Source organism: Schistocerca gregaria, chromosome 5 (assembly GCF_023897955.1).
Source record: "Schistocerca gregaria isolate iqSchGreg1 chromosome 5, iqSchGreg1.2, whole genome shotgun sequence".
NCBI lineage: Eukaryota > Metazoa > Arthropoda > Insecta > Orthoptera > Acrididae > Schistocerca > Schistocerca gregaria.
Genome location: NC_064924.1, coordinates 398751935 through 398778118, shown reverse-complemented (window position 1 = coordinate 398778118; position 26184 = coordinate 398751935). Strand labels below are relative to the sequence as shown.

Here is a 26184-nt window from a genome sequence, read left to right as displayed (position 1 = left end):
CGAACAAAGAACCGTACACAGTGGCTGGAAAATAGCACTAGCCTAACCTGTCTACAATAAGGGTAGCAGAAATTATCTACTGAACTTCCATCCAGTATCCTTGACATTCCTTTGCTGTGTTAGAACATATTCTGAGCTGAAACGTAATGAGGTATCTCTAACTGATCATGTGGTACACGACTTGCACTTTTCTCATATGATATTCTGAAAGCCATACATCAGACGTTTAGGTAGTTGCATTATTTTTCCATTTCCGAAAAGCATTTGACTCAGTATCACATCTATGCTTATTATCAAAAATAGTATCGTAAGGCGTAACTAGCGAATTTTGAGACTGGATTGAGGATATTTTGATGGGACACAATATGTTGTCTTGCGTGGAGAGTCATCGACAGATGTAGAAGTAACTTCGAGTGATCCCCAGGGAAGTGTGCTGGAACCTTGGCTGTTAATGCTGTATATTAATGACCTTGCAGATAATATTAGTAATAACCTCAACTTTTCTCAGATGTTTCAGTTGTATATAAATTGCACAGTTGTATCAGTCAGTTCTTGGTAAGATTTCAAAGCGTTGTAATATTGGCAACACGTTATAAATCTTCAAAAATGTAAAACTAAACACCTCACTAAACAAGGAAAACATATCTTACGACTATAGGATCAACGAGTCACAGATACCTTGGTATAACGCTGTCACCACTACAGAGATATATAAAGCTTCCTTCTGTGGGGAAATTATCGTATCTATTAACTAAGTTGTTCAAAACTTTCGACGCCCGTGTAGCTTTTTCACCGCATAATCAAGTTGACGACTCTTGTGTGCATACTGAGCGGCCTTCCAAAGACTGGTATACTTCCTCTGTTGTCTACAGATTGGAATGCAATATCTGCCGTTAATTCTATATTGGTCAAACTGAAAGGATGTTTAGTAAGAGATTTATCTAGCATTTGCTAACCAAAGAAGGTCAAGTAAAGCGGCAGTCTACATTTGCTGAACAGCTCAAGTCTACAGGCCGGCACCTACCCATGGTCGATGACCTTTGCATCTTACACTGTACTCGGCAAGGAAAGGAAGCTTGATTTATTGGAAAATTGGAAATCCTTAGACATACGTGTACTGTCGACAAACAATCGCTGGATGATCAGCTCACTTGCAGAAAAAAAGCTATTATGATGCAATGACATCAGTTTTTAAAATTTTTACTTAATTTTGGTTATTTTATAGTGGGTTTCCATTTCGGTTTTATTAATTCCTCCGTCCCTCCTCTCTACCAATTGATTCTTTCTTAGACAGAATACTTCTCAAGTCGAACTGGGACTTGCTGTTTTGAGAATTTGTTTTATCCGCGGTTACTGCGATCACGTACATCTTTGGTGGTGATCTTACGGTTTAATTTGGATACAGCTGGTTTTGCTGTTTTATCTATTTGGGGTAATTTAAAGTTTCCCTTTATGCGCGATTATATTCTGATTAACTGTAACCTCTTAATTTAATTGTAGTGTCACGGCATTTTCAGATGCTGACTGCTTTGAGCGCGCCACTGTCTGTGTCCTCTGGAGTCACTGTATGCAAGCCACAGACAGCGCGTTGTTAATAAAATAGTAAATTGCAACCAAGACTGTTTTTGATTTAATAAACATGAAATTGAATGCTCACAACGGTTCAGTCGAAGATAAAGCAAGTGGAAGACTGATTTATTGGTAGAATAATAAGGAAATGCAATCAATCTACAAAGGAGATTGCTTACAAATAACTCGTGCATCCCGGTAAAAACTACTCAAGTGTACGGGACCCGTACAAAATACAGCTAACACGCGATGCTGAACGCATAGACAGAAGGGAAACACCAATGATCACAGGTTTGTTCGGCCCGTAGGAGAATGCCACAGAGATGCGGAAGAAACTGAACCGTCGGACAGTTGAAGATAGACGCAATGTACCCCGAGAGAGCCTCCTCATAAAGTTTCAAGAACTGGCTTTAAATGATCGCTAGGAATATACAATAAGCATCTACATGTTGCTTACATAGGGATCGTGAGGAGAAAATTAGATTAATTAAGGCACGCACAGAGACATTTAAACAATCGTTCTTCCCACGCTCCATCTGTGAATGGAAAGGAAAGAAGGAGCCCTGGTAACTGGTGCAGTGGTAAGTACTCTGTGCCACTTCCCACGCTCCATCTGTGAATGGAAAGGAAAGAAGGAGCCCTGGTAACTGGTGCAGTGGTAAATACTCTGTGCCACTTCATAGTTGTTTGCAGAGTGTAGATGTAGATGCAGATGGAGAACGCAGCTATTGATGCCGCAGCGATATTGTGTGCGCAGACAAACGTGGACCACCAACGTTCTCCCCTCCCACGCTCGACTCTCAGCCAATTTGTTGTTTTGATCGGGGCATAATCTTTTGCTCGATTCTCTTGCTCACTTCAGATGCACTGTCTAACTGCAAAGGATATAACACTTTCATACATCTGCAGACCAAATGTGTATGATTCCTTTTTCGAATTACAATATTTAGTGGCAGGAGTGTATTTCTGCGGAGACTGTTGTAAATGGTTGAAGCACGCCACACTGACTGGTTTTATATCTACATCTTCATCTACATCTACATGGATACTCTGGAAGTTACAGTTAAGTCTTGGCAGAGCGTTCATCGAACCTTCTCAATAATTCTCGATTATTCCACTCTCGGGCAGCACGCTGAAAAAAGCGAACACTTATATCTTTCCGTGTGATCTCCGATTTCCGTTATTTTATTATGACGATCGTTTCTCCCTATTTAGGTCGGCGTTCAAGATATTTTCGCATTCGGAGGAGGAAGTTAGTGACTGAAATTTCGTGAGAAAATCCCGGCACAACGAGAAACACCTTTGCTTCAATTATGTCCACCCCAGATCTTGTACCATGTCCTTTATACTCTCTCTCCTATTTCTCGATAGTTATGACCGTCATTCCTATCCACTGCAGCCTCAGGTAGTGTAACGAAAGCCATCGCAGCCTGGAGCCGAGAACATCTACAACGCAGCAGTCACACAGTGTAGTAGCTCTTTTTCTATTTTCGCTTTTTCGTCTAATAGGTGAAAGTTTGATTTTATTTTTTACACATCGACTGTCATTGAAGGATTTTACTTTTATTTAATATTGTCCCGGCTAAGTATCAGTTTGATTATTTTTAAAATCCAATGTTAAACGTGGGTCACTACACGTATAGTTTTCCCAACTCTGAGAGAAAAAATCTTTAGTAGCTTTACTATCAATGTTTACAGACGACGATACCTTTCGTTCAATTGTTTTAGTTACGAATCGCTAATTTGTTCTTGGCACAGATCAAGTAATCTTAACATTTATTAATCTAAGTTAAATTAATGTTCAAGACTTGTATTATGTTTCAAATTGACAACGTCAGTTTACTGACAAGAATTATTAATAAATAGGTTCACTCATACGATCTCATTCAAAGAAGTTCTTTAATTAGATGTCTAAGTAGGATTCCCGCTAGCATCAGAGATGTTAGATAATATCCTGCCACTTTCGGTAAATAAGTTATTTCTATTTGATATCCGCAGTCATTATCTACGATCACTAGTTGTGTGAAGTTAAAGTTTCCCACTATCACAATTCACAGTCCGAATCCGGTTAAAATTCTCAATTCAGTAAAGTGTTTAAATATTCACACGAATTGACATTAAAGCCAAAGAGATTACTATTCACCTTCCAGTTTATCTAATCTGATAAATGTCCAAATTAAAGTCTTGAATCGACAATCCTCAAAAACAATCTCGTTTAATAAAGTCCCAGTTGTTGTTCTCTAAAGCTGTACGTCCTAAATGACTTCCGAACTAGAATCGACTAGAGACTGGAGTATCGTAATTACAACGTATGGCTATTTATACTTTAATAAACACTGTCTCTGGTGTCCCAGACCTACGTTCTATGACTATAATGTTGATTTTCTTACGTACTGGAATAACTAATATTTAAATATTTTCTACTGTTTTTCCCCCTTCCCATGTTTCTAAAATTTATAATTAAATTTTCTTTCCTTTTGTTTTGCTTTCTATACTAGATATTTCCCTATATTTGCTTTTTTTTTTCGTAATTACTACTTGTGGAGGGACGTGGGTCATTTTGTGAATTGATATTTTAAGGACATGGGAGCTAATTTGGGAACTATTTTCGCTTTTTCAACATCGAGAGACGCTGTAGGTGTTACAACAGTGACTATCTAACTAAAGAATGTGGAAAACTACAGTACACCAACAAAGAACTATCGACACGTGCTGTGAAACTCTACTGTAGACACTGACGAAAATGCAAGAAGTGAGTCTAATAAATTAAATTAATATGCAGAGATAGAAAAACTAAACTACCAAAGCACACAGGAGAGCCTAAATAATTCGCCGTTGATTAGAAACTTGTAATACGTCACAAAATCGGTTTACTTTCCGACACAAACGAAAACGCGAGAACTGTGTCCAGTAAACATTGTATTAACCCTCAGAAACTCGAGAAACTAAACTACCGAAGCACACAGATGAAATTATGCAGTTCGCTCCTGATTAGGAACTCGTAAAATGTCAAAAAATCCGTTACTTCCCCGTTGCTGCTTGCGTCTCTGCCAGCTGCTGCTGCCTGACTACATCGGTACTTCTGGACAGCAGAATGACGTCCGAGGTATGAGGACTGCAGGAGGCCTCGCGCTGTTGCAGACGGCGTGTTCTGCGGCGAGTGCCCGGTGGCGGACCCGCAGCGCAGCGTGGGCGGCGCGGTGCTCATCCCGTTCAACACGGGCTGCCGGAACGAGGCTCGCTGCGAGTCCGACCTGCGCCTCTCCGTGGACGCCTCCTGGCAGCCGTGAGTCACTCCCTGTATCGCATACTACTATACGTACGTTTTTATGATCCAACATGTCGTCTTCGATTCCCACGCACTTCTGGACGTTGCTTCGGCCTTCAATCCTCCCACGATCATTCTGGTGCTTTCTTTGATGTCCTCTACCCAACTTCTCCTTGGATTTCCTCTACATCCTTGACTTCTGTTCTTCCACGCGTTACAGTTTTTCTAGTGAATCTTTTGCCCTCATGTTATGCCCAAAGTACATTAATTTCATTGGTCCGCAGTGATGTTTTTGGTTTAAGTTGCCTTGACTTATTTTTTACTTTTTTTCAGTCCTTGTAATCCTCAGGACCCTTTTCCAAATCCACACTAAAAAGAATCGATTTTTTTCTGAATCACTTCTTTCAGTCTCTGCGACTCAAATCCGTACAAAACTATGCTGGAGCTGACAGTTTGTGATCTTTATTTTGGTCAGTAGTTGCAGTTTCCTTTCCATTATCTTCTTAATTTAATGGTAGCGCTCTTTCCAGGTTGTAGCTTTCTCATTTCATCAGTGCAGCAGTTGCTTTTTGCTATCGTAGATTCTATATATGTACATCTATATTTGTCGACTTCATCAACGATTTGTCCATCTATCACCACATGATCTTCATTCATGTTGTCAGTATTTTTATGTCCTCCAATTTAGTCCTGGGTTAAATTTTTCACTCTATTTTCACGTTTTTCCAACATACTTAAGGGGATTTTCCGGTCACAAGGTTTCAAAAATTGTTTATTTTATTTTATTTTGACTCTTTATAGTCTTAAGTACATGTGATCGAAGGGATTTTGTCCGAAAATTATTCTTTATGTTTGAAAATCATGTTTCAATGGAAGCATGCACATACCGTCTCGATGCTTAGACTGAATGCGACTCAGATCGATATCTCCTTCTGTGTGAAGTTATTGCAGCGTTCTATGTCGAACAACATATCGATATAGGTGTACTCGCCCACAAAATGTCTCAAATATATGCTTTCCAAAAAAGTGGCACGAAAGAAGCGGTCATGGCGACACTTTATCGCAGGTGTTCAACGAATAACAATTCGCAGCAAACTGAGATGAATGGATACTTTCGAGTATAAGCCACCATTGAGGAGTGAAGCTATTTAAGCTATCGATGATGTATACAAACGTCTGACTGACGTTTATTTGATGGAGAGTTGCCTTGGAGGCTGCACGGAGAACGACAATGAAGCACTGAATTGATTGGTTTGAACTTACGCTCCAAAACACATGTTTTCGAGTGCAAAAGTCACTCAAATTGCTAAAAATCGGACGTGCGTCATTTTTAACGGCGGACTGAAGAGTATCCTGCGTAACATGGGAGTCAAGGGGATCTTTATCAGCACTACGGCTTGCTCATTCGCCTCCCAGAGATGCGTCGAGGCTAGAATTGCGGCTAGAGACACACGCGCTTTAGAAAATGAGATTTTCGAATTCAAGAGGAAGATTTACTGTATGACCGAGAAACAGTAAAGTAATGGTAAGTTGAAAAATTTTAAAGTTATATACATAAAACTCGAACTCAAACCTTTAAATGCGCATTACTCGAGATAACGTTTGTTAAACTGGTTCGCATTGTTAAAAAAAACAATGACTCGCTAAAATTGGATGACCTTCCGAACTTGATAAAATTGTCACTTGTAATTTTGGCGTGAACCTCAAAAATCAATTCATTTCTCATAATGTTTGTTATTTACTTGCATTTAAAGACAACAAATTGGAACGATTATCAGTACCTACTTTTTCAAGTGGAAGCCGTTTTGAAATACACTTCAGAAATATGATTTTCGAGGTTCACGCCATAGAGAATTTAATTCTGATAATCTACATATGTTTAAGTCTGTTTGCAGGCCTATAGTTCGCCCTCAATCGTGCGAACCGTTTAGCTGCGCAATCCCCGCAGCGGTATTTTGGCCGGCACTTTTGCTGCGTAGGTTCATCAATTTACAGGCCAAAAATTATTTACATGGTATTTAAGACATGTACTTCCGTTTGTTAATAATGGTTTGGATGAAAAAATATTCCTTTACAGAAAAAAGTTGAATATGATCATAAAATAAGGCTCCAACACCGGAAAACACCCTTAAAATCTTTTTCACTGCCTGCTATAAGTGTTGTGTCATCTGTAAATCTTAGAATCTTGATTAAACTCACTTGAATCTTAATTCCAGTTTCCGTATCTGTTAGATCTGCAGTTCTCATTAGGCATTCACCACACAAACTGGAAGGAAACGGAGACAGATTGCATCCCTGTCTGGCTTCTTTCCCTATCTCGAAATCTTCTGTATATTCCTGCTATATTTTTGCTGTTGCTTCTTGGTTATTGTATCGGTTTACGATTAGTTGTGTAAGGTGCTCTGATATCTAGAGAAGCCCAGTACTTGCCTGAGTTTAGAATAGCTTACACAGTAAAATGCTTTACTGAGGTCTTTGAAGCACGAAACTCTTTTATATTATCTAGCTTTTTCCATGATTCATCACACACTTTTCACTGGGTCATTGGTCATTCTATCCTATCTGAAGCCTGCTTATTCCCTTGGATACTCTCAGTACATACATGGTTTTAGTCGGTTTTGGGTGATTTTCAAGAAAATCTTGTTTGCAGTTGATATAAAAAACATTGTTCTGTAATTTTCGCCCTTTTCTGGCTTCCGTTTCTTCAGGGTTGGTATGTAAATTGTTTTTTTCCAGTTTGTATGCCAGATACAGGTAGACCAATTTTTGGCACAATTTTTCAGTTGCTTCATTTTCTGTAGTTTTTATTATCTTTGTTTGGAGGCCATCAAAGCCTAGAACTCTTCTTCCTGCAATTTCTTTTAGGTCACGTCTAACCTCCTCTTTCATACTTGGGTTTCCTGCTATGTCACATTGTCTCGTGATTGTCTTTCATACATTTATTATTTTGTATTAGTTTTCCGCAAGCTCTACCCATCTTCTAAGAACATCATTCCTTTGAACTGGCATCTCACTGTTATTCCCTTCTACCAAGCACATAGCAAGCTGGAATGTTTTGCTTAGGCATTTGATCTCTTTGAGCATCTCTCTTCTTATCCGTTTTTATTGTTTTTCTGTTATTGCACATTTTTTGGGGGGATATTTCTATATGTCTTTTCTAGCTTGGGTTTGGAATTCGTCATTTTGCCTTGTGATCGCACTGCGAACCTCTCTTGCATCTTCTTTCCCACCAATATCAGGGGCTTTTCTGACAGCCATGGTGTTCCGATTCGCTTTTCATCTGCATGAATGATTACGTCAGCCGATATTTTATTTTTAATTTTAATGTTTTCCCATAACTCGTAAACATCGCTGTCGACATAACCAAATAATTTGAACCTGTACGTTTTCTCTCCAGCCTAATTTCATAAAATACAGGATGACCCAATAGTCCATTATAATTTGAAAACTCATTAATTCACGGAATATTGCAGGTAGAGCAGTAAAAACTGACACACGTGCCTGCATTGACATGGGGTTTTACTGAAACTAAAACCGAGGGCACAAACCGGCCAACAGGTGGTGCTGGACCAATTAACATTCTGCCGTTCTGCCAACTCCCACAACTGCAGAATTTTGATTACCGAAAATCCTAGAATTGTCGTGGAAATCCTACTGCATGATGGTAAAGTCACGGTGTGGTGTGGAACTGTTGCATCAGTCGTGATTGGTCCCTTTTTCTTCCAGATAATGTGGCGTGCCGCTTTTCAAACTGTCAGCGTGACTTGTGCGAGGTACGCCAATATGTTACGGAATCGCGTCATCCCCGGCCTGGCTGAAAAACACCTGGAAGACTTTTATGCAGATGGCGCTCCACCCCATATTGCTGACCATGTGAAATAGCTCTTGCGTACATCGCTTGGTGAGGATCGCATGCTGAGCCGCCGCTTCCGTTATGATTGGCCTCGCATGTCTCTAGACTTCAAACCGTTCGATTATTGATTGTGGGGCTACCTGAAGTCTCAAGTCTGCCGCGGCCGCCCGACCTAATAAGGGATGCTAAAAGACAGCACCGGGCGGCATTTCCTCACCATACCTACTGAAATGCTCTACTGTGTTGTTCACAACATTGTCCCTTGACTAATGGTGCTGTTGATGAATGACGGCACGACATGTTGAGTATTTGTTATAAATATCATAGTTTTTCGTACGAATTAATTGTTATACTAATTATTGCTTAGTATCATATGAAGCGCCATCTTTTTGTCATTTTGTGTACTTTTCTTTTGGTTTCAATAAAATCCCGTGTCATTTAAAGTATGTGTATCAGTTTTTACATCTTTACCTGCGTTATTCCGTGAAGTAACTAAATTTTCAAATGTTAAGGGACTTTTGATTCACCCCTTGTTTTCAGTCTCGTACTTAGCGGCTTGCATGCTGTTTCTAGGTTATTCAACTTCATCTGAACCCTGGCTACTAGTAATTGATGGTCTCAATTGCAGTCTGCACCCTGTAATGTTTTTGCTGTCGGGACGTTTTTTTCGTGATATGTCGCCAATTTGATTTCCCTGCAGTCCATTTGGGGATGTCCACGCGTTTCGTCAGCATTTATAATGTCTGAAAAAGTTCATTTGTTAACAAAAGCGAAATATCACCTATAAAACGCAAAAGCCAAAGCATGAGCTATTTAATTGCTGGTCCGGTCAATTCTGTGTTGCTTAAAACCATCTTTCCTTAAGTTATTCGAACGCAGTTTGCATGTTAGCAGTTTTAACTTAAGGAAGTCAGAGCTGTGTTCGAACATTATATACGCATTTGTCTTTGGCTCCTCTTGATAAAGATGCTTGGGTTCTGCTTCAAGGGCAGTTTCCCTTTCGGTCCCCATTATGGGGCAGGAATACAATGGGAAGGCTACGTAACACCGAACGTTTGCTAAGTAACAAAGGGAAGAAAAATAAAAAAAAAATTATGAACCAGTGGCAAAATGCCCTATTAAACAGAGAAAAGGCGAGAATGGTCCTGTTTAAAAGACTGAGTGAAAAGCGGTATACCAGCCGCCTTATTCTACTTTCCTCAGCACGTTTAAGACTTTTCGCAGAAATAATGGCATGCGAACACATTCGCGCTCTATTTAACATGAAGTTCACTTCTTGCTCTCACAACCTCTCCTAACTGTAACTCGGTCACACCCACTAACTAGTCCATTGCTGGGAGTCGCTCATACCCACCCACTCTCACTTGCCCATTCTCACTCATTCATTCGGCCCAGCTCTAGCTGCCACCGTCTCCTGTCTCACAGCCACCGTGTTCTTCATTCTGTCCTATTACTACTGTCTCGTCTCACTGTCACTTCTCCCTCTTGCTCTCTCTACCCTGTACTACCTCATTCATTCATTCCCACTGCTTCTGTCTCTTCTCATTCTTCGTGGTAACGCACCATCCCATTTCTCCAATGTCGTAAAACAGAACTTACGCCAACTCAGGTGGGAGACACTCGAGCACCTGCCCTATAGCCCTGATCCCTCCCCATGCTGTTATCACGTCTTCGGTCCCTTAAAAAAGGCCTTGGAGGATTCACGATACCTATCGGACGAGAATGTGCAGCAGCTAGTTACGGATATTTCTTCACACAGCAGGACCCGGTGTTTTATCAAACGGATGTTTTGAAGCTGGTGCGTCGGTAGGATGATTGCATCATTGCTTACAGCGATTATCCCAAATTGGCACACTGAGTCTGGACTGTAAGGCCTTCCATCAGAAACCTTTTTATCGTCCTTATAATACGAGTACATCCAGCAGGAGCCTGTTGGGCTTCTTTTAGTATCGTTGCAAAGGTTTTTAATTGTTGAGTGGGAGTTAGAGGTGCGGAATGGGACACGAAAAAGGAGGCAGCTGTGAGTAGATCTATGGAGAGGAGAGGAAAGGCTGAACTGCAGCTGATAAGAATGATAAATTTCTGTATAGATTTTTGGATCAGGAACCAGACGCTATCTAGAGAAAGTTTGAGCAGTGGGTGGAGGAGAGGAGGAAGAGATGTGTGCTGGCAGATGCGGATTACCAAAGTTTTTCAGCTTTTATCATGGTACGAGCAGCTCTTTTCAGTTGAAGAGACTTTCACCATACTTCTACTACACACCACTGAAATGCTCTTTTAGAAGATGGGGCGTGTCTGTGTTTCTATGGATGTGTATGGATGAGAATGAATAACACTGTGGAATACGATACTAATATAGGGGATTATTTCTCTTCTACAGGGGGTTATTTCTCCCACAAGTTCTGGGTCGGTGAGGTAGACCACTGTCTAATACTGAGGCAGTCTGTATTCGAAGGCAAAGAGTGTCTTACTGTGGTGGTCACTTATGTTTTTCTCCTCTAACTACAACAAATCAACCGTCTATATCTCCTTGAAAATGAAATGGGTCCCGCATAAAGAAGAATCTTACCAAACGTCGTTAAAACGAGCGTTTCATTTCTAAATGGGGCAACTCCCCCTAAGAAATATTATTCTCTTTCTTCTTCTTTTAAAACTGGTATTCTTTTGTAGTACTGCTAATGTCTCTGAGTCTCGTTGAAACTCAAGTTGCTGCTTTTCGCCCAATAAAAAATTATCTAGTATGTTACCATCAGCAGACGTACTTTCAAAAAAGAAAACAAAAATTAACCCTTGAACCATATTTAGATATTTGATTCATTAAATGTCTAAACGGATTCTTGCGGAAAGAAATAGACAGTGCAAGAAATCTTATATTGTAGTGTAAAGTTTGTGTCATATTACATCCGATTAGAAAATCAAATAAATTTCGGGTGGAAATAGTGGATTGGGTCTTTGCTAAAGCTCTTTGAATACTGAAAGCTTTGAATTATGTGGATTGTATCACAAATTTCATAAACTGTTCTGTCTGTGACATATCCATTCGGGAATTTATTCTTCAATTAAAAGATTAAATTTGATAACAGCAGAGCTATATTGTTGAAGTAAGCATGTGCTACCAACATGTTAGAAAACACTTCGCATAAAACGATTTTTCCGGGATTCTTCCCTTGGGTTTTGTTGGTGATAGAAAGGTACGTAGAAGTGTTTTGGATAGCCCTTCCGCTAGCAACCATTTGTGTACCTAGTAGCAGGACGTCTTACTGTAACCTTTCTACTGCAGAGGGTCAAAAGTTTGAATATTAGACACTTCCTCCAGCATAGGCAAATGGAGTAAATTGGTTTTGCAATAGACGTGGTCTACAGCAAGCCGTACCATTTTGTTCATGGGTGGTTCCTAAGAAAAACAGAGAAAAAAGTTTTTCACAAATTTCCCACCTTCAGCAGCGGATATCTCGATAGCTAGCTGCAGAAAATTGCTAAAATTATAACTGTATATATTCATCTTCCCTTTATCCAAAATCATTATCTCTTATCGAGAAAAATCTTAACAACATGGTTTTTAGATACCATAACCGACCCGCAGATTTCAAGACGGCTTAGCACAGCAAATTTTGCACTGACTAGAAAATTTTCTTAATATCTTCTTCCTTTTTCAAGATACAGAGCTTCAAAGTTCCCATTACTTGTACACGTAAAATAAGCATTTTAATTCCAGTGTGAAAACATAATTTATAAAGTGGCGAAGCACGGAGAATTATGCTGTAAAGTGTCTCCGTTATCATCAGAGAAGTTCTGGAAATCAGATGTTATAGTACTGAAGCACATGCAAAATGTTCGTGCACGTAAAATCTGGTCTGAGGTGTGTTATTAGTTTTACGTTGTTTCAATTTCACGTAAGTAAATCATAAAAATTTTATTGACCCATAAAGTTCTTTTCATACGACTGACATGTCCTGCAGTAGCTGGGAAAAGAAGGGAACAGCGGAAAAATGCTCCTATCGGAGCACAAAAAAGACGCGTACGCTCCTGTTTATTTGAAAGACTAGCTGAAAAATGGGGTACCAGCTGCCTCCTTCTGCCATCCTCAGCATATTTAAAAATTTTCCCAAAAATTCTTCCATGTGAACATATTCGCACTTGTATATGTTGAGAGAGGAGCAGGGAATAAATGGGAAAGTTGTAAATACTGAAAGATAGTAAGCAATTGTTGTGGTATAAAAATATCAAAGGAGACAATGGCAGTGTGAGAAAAAGAATGGGACATAGTAAAAGAAGAGCGCTAGGAAAAGAGTGAAGGAGAGAGTGCCAGTGTGAGATGAGTAAAGAGGAAGTGGCAGTGGCTGGGAGCTAGCAATAATGGGAAACAGAGGCTATGACAGTAACAATGAGGAAGAGAGAGGTAGTGAGAACGAGAAGAGGCAGAAGCAGTGGGTACCAATGAATGAGATGGCAGAAGTTAGAGGGGGCAAAAGGGACACCTAGCAGTGAGAGAGACACTAGCAGTAGGGCAAAACGAAGGACACTGACTGTGAGACAGGAGATGGTGACACCTAGAGCGAGACACAGAGAGATAATCAAAATGAGTTGGGCAGAAAGAATGAGTGTGAATGGGCAAGTGGGAGTGGGTGGCTATGAGCGACTTACAGTGATTAACTAGTGCGTGTAAGAAAGTTAAGTGAGGAGAGGTTGTGAGAGCAAGAAGTGAGCAACATGTTAAAAAGAGCGCAAATGTGTTCGCATGACATAATTTTTGCGAAATTCTTAAAGGTGCTCAGAAAGGTGGAATAAGGCAGCTGGTATACCACGTTTCATTCAGTCTTTTAAACAGGACCATACTCGCCTTTTCTGTGCTCCATTGGAGCATTTTGACACTGGTTCATAAATTCTATAAATTTTCTAGAACGATTTATTACTATTTTCTTCCCTTTGTTGCTTAGCAAAAATTCGGTGTTAGATAGTCTTCCCATTGTATTCATCAGTTCTTCAAAGCTTTCCTTATTTTCGATTATTAGCATTATGTCTCACGCACTGTTGTCTGTTGCTTTTTACCTTTGATTTCTGTTTTAAATTTTGTAAATTCGTTGGTTGCTTCTTCATCATACATATAAATGACATTGATAAAAGGTTCAACACTGTACATCACGTTTTATTAATAAGAAATCAGCTTTCACCATCTTCCAATTTTAGTAGTCTATTCACGCTTGATTTTTGTTAACTACCTGTCTCTCTCTCTATATAAGCTATCAACGTTCAGGTTACATCCCATAGCACCATATTTTCGTGATAATACGCAGGTGACGATAGAACGAAACGAATAAGAACAGTTTTGATTAGTCTGCAACTTTAGTAGCCGTTATCAGTGAAGGTAAAATCTTATAGGTTGTTAGACCGCGTCATCTTCCTCCTCAGTTCCTTCTTACATAGTCTACGTTTGGACCCCTCTGCTGAGATCTGCTTCAAGATCTTCTGGTTTGCCCTGTTAGCTGATCACTGAAAAAGACCAATATCGCGTTGATTTATAAAAGAGTTTTCCAAGCTACTTTTGAAGAAGTGAGACTATTGGGTGAATCTTTTCGGCTACTACTGGTGGGCCATCGTCATTGGGTGGCGAGTCAGGCAGAGAAAGAAAGGGGGTTGAAGTTTACAAAAAAGAAAGTAATTTCAGTAGAGTAACTTTCTTGATAGTGAACTCTCCATCTTTGTGGGTATCCACTATCAAGAAAGTAAATACTCTGCCGTAGAGCGCGAAGAATACAAACAACTTCCAGTATATAGTCCACAACGTAAAGCCAAACCCTGGAAGCAATACTGAAAGTAACCAAAGTGAAGACCGAGTTTTAACGTGACAGAAGCAGGCATAGAGCTTAGCACGGTCAGGCCAGAGGCAAGAACGAAGAAGGGGGCTTCTGAAATAAGTAATGTGGCATAATTAATGAGGAAAAGGCCTTAGACGATACCGAAATAAGTAATGTGACAGAATTAATGAAGCAAGGTCTTTATATAAGTCAAGACAAGCCAATGAACAGCGTAGGACCATGTAAGGAAAGACTCCCAACACCTCCACTGACACTCTCAAAGAACATCTGAAGAACAATACATCAGAGCAACGAATAAGGCGATTGAGAAGCCGCTCAACGTTACGTCATGTCCAGGACAGGCAGTCTAAGGGTAAATGGACACGAAGCTGTAGGACCGAGTGTGGAGATAGGAATTAGACTTTCGAGTCAGTAAGAAGTAGTTACGAACAGACGCAGCCAGAATTGCAGGCTGGAGTCTCTGGGAAGAAATTAGTTAGATGCAGAGCTCTGCAGGTCTTAGACTTGTATGAGGGTCCCTTTAAGCAGACAGAATGGTGTCCGACAGTCACTGTCACTGTAGAAGGAACTGGCTACAGGTGTGGAAGCACCTCTGCTAGGGCAGTCATTTGTGTAGTTAGAAATTAATTCTATGAAAAGTACAGTCACCTAGTCACCCTTCGATGCTATATATACACAACTAAGGTCATTTCGTCCGAACAAGCAAGTCTCCTTCTCACTTCGGTCAATCAGATCAGTTCGCCTTAGCACGGACCCCAATCGCTCACCGAGTGGGACAACACAGTGGCTGGCACGCTGGACGCATATTCGGGAAGACAGAGGTTCAAATACGCTCCCGGCCATCCTGATTTCTCTACATCGTTTAAAGCAAACGGTGGGATGATTCCTTCTAAAAGGCACGGTCGATTTCCTTTTCCATCCTTTCCTAATCGGAGCTGTGTTCCGTCTCCAGTGACCTCGTTGTTGACGGGAGGTTAAACATTAATTTCCTCCTCATCCTCCTCCTCCCAGTCGCCTCGCAAAACCCATGCTTGGGACACGACACTATGGAGTTTACTGCACCCAATGATATTTTGGTAAATATTCCCCTTCTTTTTCTCTGCCTATTTTGGTTCTGCCTCTCCAGTGACGATGGGATGCTAACAGTAGCCGGAAAAATTTCACGCAATAGGTTCACTTGTCCGGAATCAGCGCAAAAAAAACTCCATTTTACAAGTGAACATGACACTAGTGTTTGACAGTGTTCTGCGAACCGGAAAATCCTATAGAAGATCCTAGCAGAGAGACTGAAACATCGATTATGCGAGAAAAAATTGATAAGTAAGATGACGCGACATAACAACTTGGAAGACTGTACCTTCAATAATAACTTTTTTTCTTTTCAATGACCTCATGTTGGAACATCTTTCTAAACCCATTAAAGGTAAGCTGATTGAAGTTCACATTCAGACAACACATTGGTATATACCAGATTCCAACATTAACATTATCATCATCATCCTGAACAACTTCCAGCGCCAGGCTAAGTCTGCTTGGAACCTAAGCCTCGCCGCCTAGTCCTGCTTTCCCACCATCCTTCTGTGTTCACTCTCATCCAGTCCTTTCCTCTTTTATCAACACACTCTTCCACACCTTTCAGCCATCTACCCATTGGTCTCCCTCTTGGGCGTTTCTTTCACGTCTCCATTTCGTGTATCTTCTTGGGAATCCTTGATGTTTCTATTCTGCTCTGTAAGTGTTCCTCTTTCATTGTTTCCCTTACCTTTCACATTCTTCATCCTATCTCTCCTTGTTATTATTATCCTACGTCCGAGGAACTTCATTTCACACGACTATAACCAGATTACATCTCTTTTGTTCATTACCCATATTTCAGGTTCTTAGTTCGGTATTGTGATGCAGTAACTTCAATATATATTACTTCTTTGCTCTTTTGTGGGGCTTCTTTGTTCCAAATCAGGCTCCTAATGCTTCGCAGGAATGTTTCTGCCTAAGTGCCACATCCACTGACGTCTTTCTCATTTCTTCCATTTTCCTGCATCACAATTGCTAAGTTCTTGACACTTCCCACCTTCATCAGTTGTTCATCTCCAATCCGTATTCCGCGAGTTGGTCTGCCTTTCTTTCTGATTGTAACCAGAATCTCACTTTTTTTTTTACAGTGATTTTCACTCTATACTATCTCACAGTTTCTTCCCAAACGTCCAGTTGTTCCTGAATTCCACCTCCCTGTTTCCCCAGATCATCTTCTCTTCTCCAATTTTTCCTGCCACCTTAGTCATGATCTCATCCAAGACCACAATGAAGAGGAGGGGGGACAATACACTTCGCTGTTTCACACCACATGTTTGCCAGAAGGAATCCATACTTTAATTTCCCACTTTCACACAGTTCAAACTTCTATAGTACATCTCCCCCACTCTACTTATTGTATCTTTTTCCACACCCTTCTTTTCTAATAGTTTCCAGACCTTACTTCTACAGACGCTTTCAGGTGCCTTTTCTAAGATTAACGTATTTGTCAAAATCTTCTTTTCTGCCAGGTCCGCAGCATAGAATATGTCACATTGTGAATAATTCCAGATAAGCTGCAAATGGTTTAATTAGAGACGCTTCTTCTTTACAACAAGTTTGCTTCGGCTATACCGCCATTCTCGAGTAAAGCTATAGATGTTAGATCTGGTGTGTCTACTTACTTTTATAAACATTGAACATAAAGGTAAGTATGCATAAATAGATGCCCATATTGCATCAGTGAGCAGAAGTCGACTATTTGTAGCTAGATCGTTATAATCACATCAGTTTTGTTTGTATATAATATTTTCGTGAATTACTTTTGACATCTGGATTGACAGTTTATTCTCGGTGGTGCTTTATCTTTGCAGTGTAATCTGTGCTAGTCATTGATGTTAGTTACGTTTCATTACAACTATAATTTTATTACCATTTGTATCTATTGTTATCTTTTATTTTCCGTCTTGTTTGGAAAACTAGGACGGACAGAAGACAAAGTAAAATACTGCACGTGAGGTAACACCGCTGCACGCTCCCTCCGCAGGTCCGTAGTGGGCCAGGGCGAGGCAGCCCCGGTTGAGCTGTTGGCGACGGTGGAGAACACGCCAGGCTACGACACGGCCCACGTGGCCGGCGTGCGGCTGGAGGCGGCCGTGCAGCCCCCGGAGGCGGCGTGGGACGGCCTCCGCCTGGCCGATACCAGCGGCGCCGACTGCGAAGTCCTGCCCGCCCCCAACGCCTCCAGCATCGCGCTACGCTGCAATCTGCGCATGCTCAAGATGCGCCCCGGTTGGAGGGTACGTCACCTACATGCAAGCCGCTATATAGAACTACCTATGTTACAAGTCGTTTCCACATTCATTTACCCAGACGCTTCACAAACCAAATGTTACAATTTTTAAGAAACTCAGTTTTTGTTTTCATTATTAATATTGGAAACGTAGGCCAAATGTGGTACCTAGATAGCACTGACATAACGTACAATGTTAAATAAAGCCGAGGAGAGAATTTTTCTGTGAACTTACATAATCCAATTAAGAGTGTCCAGACACCCTTATGTAATGCCTAATAGTCCACTAGATGTCACAAGAAGTGTACCCACCACTATAAGAAAAGACACCGAGGTGACAAAACTCATGGGATACCTCCTAATGTCGTGTCGGACCGCCTTTTTCCCGGCGCAGTGCAGGAACTCGACGTGACATGGACTCAAAAGGTCACTGTAAGTCCCCTGCACAAATTTTCAGCGGTGCTGCCCCTATGAACGTCAATTATTCGAAATTGTTGTCGTTGCAGGATGTTGTGCACGATCTGATCTCTGAATTATGTTCCATTATTATTCGGTGCATGGAGAGTTGTATCAAACCAGTCTCAGGACTGAAGACCACAACAACAAAAACAACAATTATTCGATGGGATTCATATCGGGCAACCTGGGTGGCCAAAACATTGTACTGAATATTCTTGAGACCAGTAGCGAACAGTTGTAGCCTGGTGACATAAAATAGTTGTTTGGAAACATGAAGTCTATGAATGTCTGAAAATGATCTCGAAGTATCCGAACGTAAGCATTTCTAGTCAATTATCGGTTCATTTGGGCTAGAGGCCTCAGTCCATTCCATGTAAACACGGTCCACACCATTATGGTGCGAAAATCAGCTTGTGCAGTGCCTTGTTGACAGCTTGAGCCCATGGCTTCGTGGGGCCTGCACCACACTCGACCCCTACCATCAGCTCTCATCTACTGAAAGCGGGACTCACCTGACAAGGCCACGGTTTTCCAGTCGTCTAGGATCGAAACGATATGGCCACGAGCCCAGGAGAAGCGCTGCAGACGATGTCGTGCTGTCAGCAAAGGCCGGCCGTGGTGGCCGAGCGGTTGTAGGCGCTAAGTCGAGAACCGCACGACCGCTACGGCCGCAGGTTCGAATCCTGCCTCGGGCATGGATGTGTGTGATGTCCTTAGGTTAGTTAGGTTTAAGTAGTTCTAAGTTCTAGGGGACTGGTGACCTCAGATGTTAAGTCCCACAATGCTCAGCGCCATTTGAACCATTTTTTGTGTGTGTTTGCTATTTCATAACATTTACAGATTTTGAAAGCGGTCAACTCTCGTCAACTGTGGAATAGTCATTGTATTAAAGACTGACTGTGTTGTAAACCTTCGTATCTGTACATCTCAACCTTCAAATCTACTCTTAGCAACTGACAGTGAAACTACAGCGAATGAAGTTACGTATTAATTTTTGCCTGACAACTCAACACAAAACCTCTCCTCTCGGTCGTTAAATGAAGGCCGTGGATCACTGCATTGTCCTTGGTGAGAGCTATTGCCTGAAATCTGGTATTTTCGGACACTGTGGATCTCTGAATAACGATTTCCGACACGGAATGTCCCATGTGTCTAGCTGCTACTACCGCTCCGCGTTCGAAGTCTTATACCAAGTCGGATACGTTTTGACATGACTTACGTGAGTACAAGACAGCTCCGCCAATGTTCAGCCCTTTTGTACCTCATCTACGCCATACTGTCCCATTTATATATGTATTTATTGCCATCCCATGACTTTTGTCACCTCATTGTATTGTGTTATCAAGGGGGAGATGGCTGTCAGGACTATGGTACTTAAAATCTGAGGTCATCAGTCCCCTAGACTTAGAAATACTTAAACCTAACTAACCTAAGGACATCACACACATCCAAGCCCGAGGCAGGATTCGAACCTGCGACCGCAGCAGCAGCGCGATTCCGGACTGGAGCGCCTAGAACCGCTTGGCCACAGCTGCCGGCTATCAGTGGAGAAGCAATGGCACAGAATAAAAGGTCAGGAGAGCTCAATGAATTCGAACGTGGTGAAATGGAGTTAATTACGGTCTCTTAATTCAGCCAGGAAGGGCTGTACCGATGGGGATTTTACACAATTCATTCACAGGTAGAACACTATTTTATTTTATGCAATGCCAATCACATAGCAGCCAACTAAACTTTTATTTTTATTTTTTAAATTAACAAAAAGGCCAAGTAATGAGATTCGTTTAAAACTCCATGCCAATTTCAGTAATTTACAGAAGATTTAAGGTTAACTTTAACCCAAGATGTCTTCATACTCATAAGACAAGACATGCCCTATGTAAGTCGCAGGATGTAATGAGGGTAAAGCTGTAATAAAAGCAGACATAAATCTAAACAGCAGTACCAGAAAAGGTCAGAAGGCCTTAATTACCAAATGGAGAGAATAATAAATTATTTAAATCTGACAGATTATAAGTCATGATCTTCTCATTAGTACTGCTCTGTGTACAGTTAGTATGATTGCTTCTAAAAGTCCTGTGTCGTATACTAATATTCATGACATACTTTTTACACATTATTTAAATAATGACAGTTGTAATATGGTGGCTTAAAGCATTTTAATTCCTATCTGTGAAGATGGTCCATGACTGAAATCGGTTGATATTTGGGTTTAAAACAAAAGCAGCTGATGGTCAAACATGCATTATATAGATTAGCAAGCACCTGACACAATATTTAAAACAATGGAAAATAATTTAACACCAATATCTAGGCAAGATAATTTTAAACACAGGAGCACATCAACTGAAGATTTAAGACATTGTCCAATAACACAAACCTAATTAAGTTATAGCAGATTGAGGTATATTTTCGAATCCCAACAAAACGGCGGCGAGAGCTGTGAAGTGAATGCACTCCAAATGACGTAAACAAGTGGCTAAGCAAGCTGACGGAGCATAAGTGGGGCCCGATCCTGAGTGACACGTATCAGCAATGCAGCACAAAAGTTTTCTGCAGCACAGGTAATATTAATTAGAATACGCACACACAGTCGTGCATGAAATAAGTAACTCTTAAGTTAGAATTAATTAATTTGAGCTCTCACAAAACACCATTACAACTTATCTACTTTTTTAATAAGTTAACCAAAATATTTAAAAAACCACCTACAAATATCTTTAAAAATAATTTCAGCAATAAAATAGTAATATCAGAAAATTTTCTGTTTTAGCAAACCATCAAAGCGGCCACAAGGGCACTCACATGACGCTCAAAGCTCATCCCTACACATATTAGTCCACAGCAGTTCGGAGAAAACAGATGCGTCCTGAAAAAGACTAAAATTTTTCTGAGACACTTAAATGGAATAGACGCACTATATAATTTCTTAGATAGCACAGGCCTTTAGGACTAGCTTCAAGGAAACTAGAAAACAAAAGCAAATTATAAATAGGTCAATAAAATTGCAAAATTACCACACTTTCTGACATGAACTATTAAATATCCGTTGTAATACTAAACATTCCACTGCGCCTCCAACTGAAAATCGCATGACCATCACTTACTTTAAAAATCAGAAGAATTGATGGGAGGTAGGCAGGGACGGGTAACGCATACACCAATGCACATTGGCAACCTTCGAAACAAGCTTTCTACTGGAACACGGTGCTTTACACTGGCTAAAGGTTCACAAGCGCCACGGATACATAAGTTTAACACACAAATTATAATAAGATATGAGCCAATGAATGAGTCTAAAATGTCTAGCAGACGTCGGAATCACATTGTCCTTCGAAAACTATGGAGACACTGGCATCCGACCCAACAAACAGAAGGAAGACAGACCAAAATGACAATGAACACTGTCCTGACAGCTCGGCGCCCTTCTGATAAATCACAGCACAAACCGCGTTGATATTCAATAACTTGCACGGGGTATCATGACCCCAATATTGGTCGCCCGCTAAGACCACGGTGAAGAGAGACCAAGGAAAGTTAGTTAGAGCTTCATTCCTCAGCTCAAACTGCTCACCAACCGGACAACACGCCCACAGCCGGCACACTAGAGGGCGCTGCGCTCCAATGGCAACATGTTAATCAAAGATCATAAGAATAGTGATATCGATGCATTGCGAGAAAGGCGCCATCGCTCACGTGGTCTAGTCATTGGTTGTCTCCTTAGCGGCAAATCCCTCAGGGGCATTTAAATTCTTCCAAAGAAGCCCAAGTCTCCTGCTGGTGGTGTGATTGTGAAGTGGAAATGAGAGGGAGCAACCACAGCTGAACGAAGAACAAGCACATATCATGCACTAAGAGGCAAGAGCCGTCAAGCATTCCGGATGAGAGGGCTGGGTTGTAAGAAATCACATGCAATCAGCGGAAGAAATCATTCGTGAGTTACAAAATGCTCCAGCAGTCCAAAACTGGGAAAATGACTGTGCAAACGGAGTTTATAAGAATGCGACATACTGATAGAGCAGCTCCTCAGAGACGTATATACACTCCTGGAAATTGAAATAAGAACACCGTGAATTCATTGTCCCAGGAAGGGGAAACTTTATTGGCACATTCCTGGGGTCAGATACATCACATGACCACACTGACAGAACCACAGGCACATAGACACAGGCAACAGAGCATGCACAATGTCGGCACTAGTACAGTGTATATCCACCTTTCGCAGCAATGCAGGCTGCTATTCTCCCATGGAGACCATCGTAGAGATGCTGGATGTAGTCCTGTGGAACGGCTTGCCATGCCATTTCCACCTGGCGCCTCAGTTGGACCAGCGTTCGTGCTGGACGTGCACACCGCGTGAGACGACGCTTCATCCAGTCCCAAACATGCTCAAGGGGGGACAGATCCGGAGATCTTGCTGGACAGGGTAGTTTACTTACACCTTCTAGAGCACGTTGGGTGGCACGGGATACATGCGGACGTGCATTGTCCTGTTGGAACAGCAAGTTCCCTTGCCGGTCTAGGAATGGTAGAACGATGGGTTCGATGACGGTTTGGATGTACCGTGCACTATTCAGTGTCCCCTCGACGATCACCAGAGGTGTACGGCCAGTGTAGGAGATCGCTCCCCACACCATGATGCCGGGTGTTGGCCCTGTGTGCCTCGGTCGTATGCAGTCCTGATTGTGGCGCTCACCTGCACGGCGCCAAACACGCATACGACCATCATTGGCACCAAGGCAGAAGCGACTCTCATCGCTGAAGACGACACGTCTCCATTCGTCCCTCCATTCACGCCTGTCGCGACACCACTGGAGGCGGGCTGCACGATGTTGGGGCGTGACCGGAAGACGGCCTAACGGTGTGCGGGACCGTAGCCAAGCTTCATGGAGACGGTTGCGAATGGTCCTCGCCGATACCCCAGGAGCAACAGTGTCCCTAATTTGCTGGGTAGTGGCGGTGCGGTCCCCTACGGCACTGCGTAGGATCCTACGGTCTTGGCGTGCATCCGTGCGTCGCTGCGGTCCGGTACCAGGTCGACGGGCACGTGCACCTTCCGCCGACCACTGGCGACAACATCGATGTACTGTGGAGACCTCACGCTCCACGTGTTGAGCAATTCGGCGGTACGTCCACCCGGCCTCCCGCATGCCCACTATACGCCCTCGCTCAAAGTCCGTCAACTGCACATACGGTTCACGTCCACGCTGTCGCGGCATGCTACCAGTGTTAAAGACTGCGATGGAGCTCCGTATGCCACGGCAAACTGGCTGACACTGACGGCGGCGGTGCACAAATGGTGCGCAGCTAGCGCCATTCGGCGGCCAACACCGCGGTTCCTGGTGTGTCCGCTGTGTCGTGCGTGTGATCATTGCTTGTACAGCCCTCTCGCCGTGTCCGGAGCAAGTATGGTGGGTCTGACACACCGGTGTCAATGTGTTCTTTTTTCCATTTTTAGTTGTGCTAAGCGACGCTGGTGGTCTGAAGAGTGACGACACTGGACATTGAAGGACCGGAAACGAGTGATGAAGAACGCTATACCGTGTGCCAATCCAATGGAAGGTTTGGGTTTGGCGAGTGCCCAGAGAACATTATCTGCCATCATGTGTAGTACCAGCACTGAAGTATGGAGCAGATGGTGTTCCAGTATGGGGTGTTTCACGTGCCTAGGATGTGGTGCCCTTATTCCACATGAGACAACGCTAAATGCGGAGGAATATGAACACATTTTACAGCATAGTTTACTGCATACAGTGGAGGAATGGTATTTAAACGATGATAGTTTGTAACAGCTTAACACTCCACGCTGTCATAAAGCAGCATCTGTGAAGCAACAGTTTGTGAACAGTAGCTTTTCTGAAATGGACAAGTCTGACTAGAGTTCCGAGCTGAAAACAAGTTAACAGCTTTCGGATGACTTAGAACGTCGAGTGCAACGTTACTACTGTCGCGACTGACACCAAATGTTGTGGTATCCGACACCAAATGTGGCGTATTGACACCAGATGTAGTGGGTGGGTGCCAGGAGGTGCCGTATTGAAACTCGGAGAGAACTTTCCAAAAGATTTATTCATTTCCACTACAGTGCTTCGTTCACCTCGGTCCATGTCACCAGGTCCCGCAATTCTGAGGCCACTGCCCCAGCGACGCAGTGCAACACGCTGTGTCGAGCCAGCTTTGTATGCCAGCTGCAGAGTTCCGATTACATCAGGATGGTTGCGCCAGCAGTCGACTCAACGACCACGGTCCTCGTTGACACCGCACCGCTCGGCCGGGAGCCGTTGGCCGGCCCCGCTGCTGCTTCTTACTCAGCTGGCATAGCTGGGAACGTGGCGGCAATGACTGCCCGAAATGAGGCGTCTGAATCTGCGGCCCTCGCCACGAAAGTCTCCGGCGTGTGTCCTGAGCCGAGAAGACTGCCCCCCCCCCCCCCCCCCCCCCCTGGCTGGCTGTGGATCTCGCGTCAGCTTCAGAGTGTCGAACCAACGACCAGCCGTGGACTGGGATGCTGTCGCCCCATCTGTTGCTGCGTGTAGCCCGGCTAAGTGACATGTCCTGCTGTCCAGGAGAGCTGCCACACTTGAAATGAATCTCGTTAGAAAACAACACCTACTTACACTCGGCTGTGCACGTTTCGCTAATGCATTGCTCTCCGTCATGTACGCACCACACCCCGGTTGTGCCAGTGGGCTCCTCCTGCCTATAGCTTGCGCCATTCGAACTGCTGCATTTACTCTTTTCAGCAGTTCGACAATCCTGTGGCCTCCATTCCGCTTCGCAACTGCTGGTCAGCGTAACTTACTGCAATCCGGCCCGCACCTGGCTGTAACTCATGCTATTAATATCGCACAAAACTAACTTATCCTATCCTAAGCGGTGGCGCCGCTACACTATTATCTCAGGTTTTGGTTCTTAAAAATAAGAGCTCTTGATGCTCGGCTCTTGAGAACGAATGGACTGTTATTGTTCCACACAGACACATCATTCAAGTCATCGCCACTAGATTTCAACCTCTCTACTATCCACGCACTGGAACCCATGGAGTACGAACGAAACAGATGGAAGAAGGAAGGTGCGATATCCGGGCTGTAGGGTGGATGAGAAATAACGATGAAGTTTTGTGAGCTTCTCTCAGGTGCACAGACTTCTGTGACGTCTTGCGTTGCCACGGAGAAAGAGATGTTCGTTTGAATTATTTTGGTGACGAACGTGCTGAAGTGGTATCTTCAATTTCCTGAGAGCAGAACACACTACAGTGTTAATCGTCCCACCACGAGAGATGAAATCAGACAGAGTAGCCCCTTCAGAGTCCCAGAGACCATCGCTTTGACTTTACCGGCTGATGGTTCGGCTTTGAACTTTTTCTTTAGAGGAGAGGTCGTGTGACTCCATGCACTGCCGCTCTGCTTCCGGTTCGAAGTGATGAAACCACGTTTCATCGCATGCGACAACGTTCGACAAAAAATTGTCACGATCAACCTCGTATTGCGCAAGTAACTCCGCACAGATGGTCTTCGTTGTTCTTTATGGTCTTCTGTTAGGCAGCGACGAACCCAGCGAGCACACGCCTGTGAGCACCCCAACTGGTGAGCGAGTGTGTCAGCAGTACCAACAGAGACGTCAGTCTGTGGAATAGAGTTCCACATCTGTTGCACTTCGTCGGTCAATACAGCGGCGATTAACGCTATTTGTGGATGACGCTGGAGTTGTTCGATGACGTTCCGTGAGTGGTCGATCGGAGACAGATCTGGTGATCGAGCAGGCTAAGGCTCGACACTCTGTAGAGAATGTTGGATTACAGCAGCGGTATGTGGGCGAGGGCTATCCTGTTTAGAAACACTCCCTGGAACGTTTATTCTGAATGGAAGCACAACAGGTCCAATCACCAGAATTACGTACAAATTTGTAGTCAGGG

At 42.8% G+C, this 26184-nt stretch overlaps 1 protein-coding gene across 1 annotated transcript in view; it reads left to right on the top strand.

The window, feature by feature from the left end:
• Window positions 1–26184, top strand: part of LOC126272606 (integrin alpha-PS4-like) — a 493607-nt gene that overhangs the window by 265089 nt on the left and 202334 nt on the right. The window contains exons 15-16 of the mRNA XM_049975549.1: window positions 4711–4855; window positions 17565–17817. Of these exons, the coding sequence (XP_049831506.1) occupies window positions 4711–4855; window positions 17565–17817 (398 nt within the window). The remainder of the gene's footprint in view (window positions 1–4710; window positions 4856–17564; window positions 17818–26184) is intronic.